General features: G+C 40.3%; 1 protein-coding gene across 4 annotated transcripts in view; it reads left to right on the top strand.

Annotated features, from left to right (window-relative positions):
• LOC116692001 (helicase ARIP4) overlaps positions 1 to 7,873 on the top strand; it is a 66,724-nt gene that overhangs the window by 31,381 nt on the left and 27,470 nt on the right. Inside the window, exon 1 of one of the 4 annotated variants that reach the window (XM_032519954.1) lies at positions 5,204 to 5,533. The exons of the other annotated variants lie outside the window; for them this stretch is intronic. Within the exon in view, the coding sequence (XP_032375845.1) occupies positions 5,500 to 5,533 (34 nt within the window). The 5' untranslated portion in view covers positions 5,204 to 5,499. Of the gene's footprint in view, positions 1 to 5,203; positions 5,534 to 7,873 lie in introns of those variants that run through there. 4 annotated transcript variants of the gene reach the window in all.

Raw genomic sequence — 7,873 nt, 5'->3', positions numbered from 1 at the left:
TTTTTTTTTTTTTTAAACTTACTTTCTCAGTGCATGACTGCTTTTCTGGTTAGTTGACACGTTGTTAGTGGTTTCTTTTTATTTCTCTTAAATCCCAATATGTCTTCTGCTGTATTGTCTTTTTATCAGTGCATGAATGCAGTCACAACTATCACACTGACCTATATGTGGTGCAATGCCAAGTTGTTGGGCCACTCAGGCAAAGTAGAGCTCAGAGGTTTCATAAGACATGTTATGAAATGGATGCAGTAGTTGCCCTTGTTCCAAAAAATGTATCCATGGCTTGATTCACAAGGACTTTAATACGAGTTTACTGCATGTGGCTAAAACCTAATTGTTGTCAGTAAATGGTCCTCTTTTTCAAGCAGAGACTTAAGTTGCTGCTTCTAGAAGAAGCCTCAATTTAGTTTTATCTTTCTTTTTAATTCAAAATCAGTTTTTGTTAATAAAAGCAGCTTCTAGTATTGGAGCAAGGAGCCATTTAATCCTGTAAGATTTCTTAAGTGTTCCCACAGGTCTGTGGAAAACTTTGACGATTTGTTTTAATTACCTGTGGAAATCAGACAAAGTTGCTTCTGGACACTTTCTTTAAATGGATGTGTTGTGTAGTTGTTGTGCTGTTGTACATCTACAGCATTTATGTTAATGACCAAACATAAAACACAACAGAGTGGACTGTAGAAACATGTCGTTAAAATGTAGATTTACCCATTTTGTAAGTCTATTCTGGTGCTAAACTCTTGATCCCAGCAGGTATGGGAGCTGTTTTAATATTTAAATTTTTATATATATATATATATATATATATATATATATATATATATATATATATATATATATATATATATACCGTTCAAAAGTTGGGGTCACCCCCCATTGTGTTTTCCTGAAAAGTCACACTTATTCACCACCATACGTGTGTGAAATGAATAGAAAATAGAGTCAAGACATTGACTATGTAGAAATAATTTTGTATTGAAATAAGATTTTTTTTACATCAAACTTTGCTTTCGTCAAAGATCCTCTATTTGCAGCAATTACAGCATTGCAGACCTTTGGCATTCTAGCTGTTAATTTGTTGAGGTAATCTGGAGAAATTGCACCCCACGCTTCCAGAAGCAGCTCCCACAAGTTGGATTGGTTGGATGGGCACTTCTTGCGTACCATACGGTCAAGCTGCTCCCACAACAGCTCAATGGGGTTCAGATCTGGTGACTGCGCTGGCCACTCCATTACCGATAGAATACCAGCTGCCTGCTTCTGCTCTAAATAGTTCTTGCACAATTTGGAGGTGTGTTTAGGGTCATTGTCCTGTTGTAGGATGAAATTGGCTCCAATCAAGCGCTGTCCACTGGGTATGGCATGGCGTTGCAAAATGGAGGGATAGCCTTCCTTATTCAGAATCCCTTTTACCCTGTACAAATCTCCCACCTTACTAGCACCAACGCAACCCCAGACCATCATATTACCTCCACCATGCTTAACAGATGGCGTCAGGCATTCTTCCAGCATCTTTTCATTTGTTCTGCGTCTCACAAACGTTCTTCTTGTGATCCAAACACCTCAAACTTGGATTCATCCGTCCACAACACTTTTTCCCCGTCTTCCTCTGTCCAATGTCTGTGTTCTTTTGCCCATCTTAATCTTTTTCTTTTATGCCAGTCTCAGATATGGCTTTTTCTTGCCACTCTGCACTGAAGCCCGAATCCCGCAGCCGCCTCTTCACTGATGTTGACACTGGTATTTTGCGGATACTATTAATGAAGATGCCAGTTGGGGACCTGTGAGGCGTCTATTTCTCAAACTAGAGACTCTAATGTACTTATCTTCTTGCTCAGTTGTGCAACGCGGCCTCCCACTCTCTTTCTACTCTGGTTCGAGCCTGTTTGTGCTGTCCTCTGAGAGGGTAGTACACACCGTTGTAGGAAATCTTCAATTCTTAGCAATGTCTCGCATGGAATAGCCTTCATTTCTAAGGACAAGAATAGACTGTCGAGTTTCAGATGAAAGTTCTCTTTTTCTGGCCATTTTGAGCGTTTAATTGACCCCACAAATGTGATGCTCCAGAAACTCAATCTGCTCAAAGGAAGGTCAGTTTTGTAGCTTCTGTAACGACCTAAACTGTTTTCAGATGTGTGAACATGATTGCACAAGGGTTTTCTAATCATCAATTAGCCTTCTGAGCCAATGAGCAAACACATTGTACCATTAGAACACTGGAGTGATAGTTGCTGGAAATGGGCCTCTATACACCAGTAGATATTGCACCAAAAACCGACATTTGCAGCTAGAATAGTCATTTACCACATTAGCAATGTATAGAGTGTATTTCTTCAAAGTTAGACTAGTTTAAAGTTATCTTCATTGAAAAGTACAGTGCTTTTCCTTCAAATAAGGACATTTCAATGTGACCCCAAACTTTTGAACAGTAGTGGGTATATATACACACACACATTCTACAGTACAGGCCAAAAGTTTGGAACCAAAACATTTGTGTGTGGTGTGTGGGGGGGGGGGGGGGGGGGGGGGGGGGTTGTGTGTGGGGGGGGGGGGTGGGTGTGTGCGCGCTGTATATAGTTGTACACGTTGGACAATCTCGTTTAGTAACAAGTAGAGAAACCGGTAAGTGAGTATTTTGCTTTTATAAAGACTTTATTTCACAAACATAAACAATTTAGTGGAAAGGTTTAGTGGAAATTATCTTTTAGAGCATTTTCTCAATAACTTCAAAGTCTTATCACAAGATTACTGCCAAAGGAGGTTCTGCATGGATCATGTGGCCTAACTTTGAGACTTACGTTTTTTGGAGTCAGTGTGAAGGTGTTTTTGGGACCTTTTCTGCAACCACATTCCCCCTCTATGCCCTTCATTCTGCTATACACATGACAAGCGGGGGAGTTAGAAAAATGTTTTATAAAATAACAGGCGTGGTTTACGTCATAGGCTTTATGTTATTATACTATCTGGGTCACATAACAAAGATATATATATATATATATATATATATATATATATAAACAAAGATGTATCCTAAAATGTATTAAAAACTTAAATTTGTTTAAAAAAGTAATGCATTAATAAATCTTTTAAAATTTGATCACATGTATTTGCAAGTTTATTCATTTTGTAAATAGTAAATACCTTCTGCTAGCCTGATCAGATTTGTAGCTTCACAATTGCGCTAGATCAGAGCCATTAATGATTTGGAGATCCAGCTTTTTAGAATGATGTAAACTGTGTTGAAAACTTTGATCAGGATTATCCAAAATGTGGTGTTCATCTCCCGAGTGGCGGTGTCCATCGCTTTATGAATGGGAGTGCCTGTTTGTGCGCTCTCCACCTCATTGTATCTTTAAGCTGCTTTCTCGTGTTGCTTCAAATTTGTGTTTATCCTGCCCTGTGGTTCTGAATGATGTATTTTCCTGAACGCGCAAACTCATTTTGTCAAAGACGCAGTGAATGTTGTACATGGCTTGCAACATGATTTCCCATGCGTCTCAAAGATGCAAAGCTTTTGTCCATGTTTGGCTTCAACCTTTTCAGCAGGCCTACTGTTGAGGTGTGGATTATTTTTCACGGGTTATCGTTTCACATTTTTACGCTCAAACAATAAAAATGTTTCCCCATGCCGACATGCTGGCTGCACGTGTCTAGAAAGTGTTAGCACAACAGCAGAAATATTTCCCACAAACGTAGTCTTTACGGAGGCAACCAAATTAAATATTGACTTCTTTTGATTTTCCAGTTTTGTAACAAGAGGCCACAAAATGGTTGCCAATTGACTCAATCTTATTGCCAAGAGCAACCAGGCAACTGTCAAGCCCTGTTTTTTGTGAAATCCGAGCCCCCAGGAAAAGCACCATGTCTGAAAGCCACCATGGGCTCAGCAGATAAGGGTGGATGGGCTGCACCCCATGGTTCACAAAGACTTTTCACATAGAATTTGCATGGCAAAAAGAAACGTTGGATAATTTCGCCATGCACTGGGCACACTCTTATGACGGTTTCCCAAGGTCCTGTAGCTATAATAATGGATGTAGCTAATGGTGGTAATTCACCATGTGTCCTATTAATACATTCCAATGGGATCCATGTATATATGCTGTAAAGCCTGTAACGTGGATGTAACGTCATCAGCGTTTTTCCAAACTTCCAAATCGGCCAGCTAATAGCTAACATTAATGGTAGCTAGCATGGATGTATTAAGGGAATGGTAACACAGCTAACAGCTATATGACTACATAACATTACAACAGACATAGTAGGGATGTATGATGTAAAGCCTGTAACATGGATAAGATATGAAGCCATGGGTGTATTAAGGGAAGCTCTGTTCATGAAACTGCAGGCTAACCTTAGTAGCTTGTTGCTCTCTTGTAGCTAGCTTGTCACTATCTTGTAGCACGACATAATGATTACATCTCCTTGGTTCTCTAAATACATCCATTGTTTATTTAGATAAGCATGTAACGGATCAGGAACGTTGAAAACACAATGTTTAACGTAAGTGAATATTTTAGACAATGCAATACAATACATGAGTTTGCCATGGATACCAACGAACTATACTTGTAAGAGACATGAGAGAGAGAAGCTCATGAACGAGCATGTTGCTACCGGTTACTACAACAACACAAACAAACTGTTGCTAGTGCACATGCCCATCGTGACGTCATGGGCCAGTCAACGCAGAAGATCCGAGCTCCATGATTGCTTTATGCGCTTTTGAGCACTCATTGGAATGTACGGTGCTTCCCACCGAACACTGTATCCAGTTCTCTCGATACATCCAGGGTGAAATCCAACCTGGTTTTCATGAATATCAGTCACATAATACTTTTAAAATTTAATTGTTTGTACTTTTATGTATTTGTGTCTGCTTTTTTCAAGTAGTTTTCTTAAGTGATCTGTTAGACGAACCAGCGACAAGCATCGTTGAGATGTGTGAAGTTAAACGTATTTCCAGAATCCCTTTTTTTTCATTTTTTATTAAGCAACAAATACGCAAAAAATGCAGCATGAATGTGTGGGCGGTTGCTTCCGTACATGCTATATAATCCTGAGTGTGTGATGGAGTGGTGGGGTTCTTTTGGAAAGGCGCGGGGAAATGTGTGATGATCAGCTGTATGAGTCCCCCCTCACTGGGCCCCAGCTCCAGCATGAAGGGTTATGTAAGTTTTTCAGCTGCCAGCCCACTTGCCTGCCTTAGCCTCACATTCACATAGCCGGTGACCAGAGAGGAGCACACAGAGCGGTCAGTTAGTAAGCAATCAGTCACTGAGGCAGTAGATTAAAGAACCGCTGAGTGTAAAACAAGGCTGAGAAGAGGAGAAATACACTTCCTGTTTACTTTGTCTTTTTTTTTTTGTAAGTGTTTTTTTTTTTTCCTGAAAGAGGAGTTGGTTTTGTCAGTTTGACAGGGACCTTGAGAGCACAAGATAAGAGGAGAGGAAGAAAGCTAGCTAAGAAGACCGCCACTTTTCTCTTTACTCGAAAACCATGCTGCTCCTGGACGAATCCGAGTCATTTGCAGGTATGTGACATCATCACCCTGATTCCTGAGGCACGGTTGGCAGAGGCCCTGACCTCGAGGGGGTAGAAACTTTGCGAGAAATATGAGAGATGGCGACAGAAAGCAGTAGAACTTGTCAGTAGCTTATCTCATGAGATGGTAAACACTCAAATTTCTAGAATGTGCAGCAGTAGTTGATTGACGCTTGCTAGGTTACTTAACATTGTTGTGTAACGCTGGATCCATACCTACTTAAGCATGCATGGCCCATCTATCTTCTTTTTTTTCTCATTTTCTCTCTCTGCCCTATCTCTTTATGCTATCTCTCCTCTGTCATATTCATCCGTCCCTACTCTGTACATTTGTTCGCCCCATTTTCTCAATTTTTTTTCTCTCTCTCTCTCTCTCTCTCTCTCTCTCTCTCTCTCTCTCTCTCTGGAGTTGTTGTTGTTGTCCCCTCTTCTCCCATTGGCTGTTTCTACGGTTACCTAAACCAATGCCGGTGCATGATTGGTGGATCTGGGTAGCATTGGGCCATGCTGGAAGTGTGAGCATGTGGAGGCAGGAAAACCTATTGTTCATTAGTAGGTTAGAGGGGTCAAAATCAGGAACTCCAAAGCTTTATTTAAATAAAGATTTCAGTACCACTACCACTGAAACTTTTTTTAATAGAATAGGTTAATGCTATATGCAGTGATGTATACCCTGAACCTTGTTATTTTGTGCATCTTTTGTGTGACTCTGCATGTTTCATCTGCGAAGGTTGTCTTATTGTAAAGTGCAGCCTGTAAATGGAAGGACAGTGACATTTCTAAGGCGGTCTCTGCACCTCGGATTTAAAGTTCCATTGAAACTGCCGACTTTTAACCTTAATTCAACGTTCTTTACGTTCACTTGTTTACAAACTGCAAGAATTACAGGCCTTTTTATAAACTGTCTCACGATTTTAGGGCACTCAAGTAAATGTAGCTTAATAAAGTTTGTTAATTGAGTGTCCAAAGTCTCTATATTTGGTATCATTTTTTTCCTGTGGCTTTGTCCTAAGTGTCATACTAAGTGTTCCCCCATTATAGATGTGAGCACTCTATAGCTATAAGTCAACACTATGAGTCGTTTCATTTTACATCTAATGTGCCGGAGTACAGAGACAAAAAAATTCAAAGCATATAATTGAAGTTCACGAAAAAGCTCATTTAGCCCGGTGCTATAGATTACACCTAACATGAAAACAACTGCAGTTGAATATTTGAAGAGTTCAAAAAAATGTGTCTGAATCATGATCTTATGATGATCTTTTCAGACTTTTTTTCTTTTTACCATGGTTTTTTGGTTTTGCTCAGGGTGCACCCAGTTCTGCTGCGTCTCCCTTTTACCGTGTTACCATTTATTTAGCAAAGCATTCATACGGATCCTTTTTGAAAAAATAATGAATGTCTACATGCTTGTAATTCTAGGGATTGCTCTGTGTGTTAGGCTTGCTGTGAAAAGAGATACTAAATGCCATGTCATCTCTACAAAGGTAGCATGGCAAATAGTAATAAAGGCTAAAAGAACACACTGTTCTCCCTCAAATCCATGGGGGGGGGGTGCGTGTGCGCGCATCTTCCTGTGAGTACAATCTTACCACGTCCCCAAGTCAAAGCTCCGCAGTTTTGGGGACAGAGGCTTTTCCAGGGCAGCTCCCAGACTCTGGGACACCTCCCCACGAGATCCGCATCTTGAGTCCCCACCATTTTCAGTCCCGTCTGAAGACCCATCTCTTCTGTTCTGCATCCTAGTTTTTTTTTTTTTTTTTTTTTTTATATATATATATTTATCTACTGTTTCTACTCTGTAAAGCAACTTTAAGCTTGGGAAAAGCGCTATACAAATTCAATTTTTTATTATTGTTATTATTACCATCAGTGATGAACTACAGATTGTGAAAAGGGAAAAAAAAAACAAGGGATAATAGAATCAACACCTGTGGTACAATAAAACAGGATGGAGTTTGTTGTACATTCTTTTTCTGCATGCTCTGTTCTGTTGTAATTGGCCTCAGCGCCAGGCAGGAACAACCTGTCCTGTTTCAGACCAGCGCCGGGTCAGGCCAAACCCTGGGAACACGTGTAGTCTGGCTGCTTTCATAACGCCACAGCTCAGAGCAGGATGTAGGCTTCACCAGTGTGGCCACATGGCTCTCATTCCCACTTCCCTCCTCTGTCTTTGTCTAACGTCTGGGTCTTTTTGATCTCTCTGCTTCCTCCTGTCAGACCATATAGCTGCTTTCTTTGTTCTTTCTTTTTTTTCATCCCAGAACTGCACAATGGCTTTCACTCTTCTCCCCCCCTCCCCTAACTTTTTTCTGCTTTTTCTTTTTTT

The sequence above is a fragment of the Etheostoma spectabile genome, chromosome 7, assembly GCF_008692095.1.
Source record: "Etheostoma spectabile isolate EspeVRDwgs_2016 chromosome 7, UIUC_Espe_1.0, whole genome shotgun sequence".
Classification (NCBI taxonomy): Eukaryota; Metazoa; Chordata; class Actinopteri; order Perciformes; family Percidae; genus Etheostoma; species Etheostoma spectabile.
Note: the sequence above shows the minus strand (reverse complement) of the source record. Positions and strands in the feature narration are given on the sequence as shown.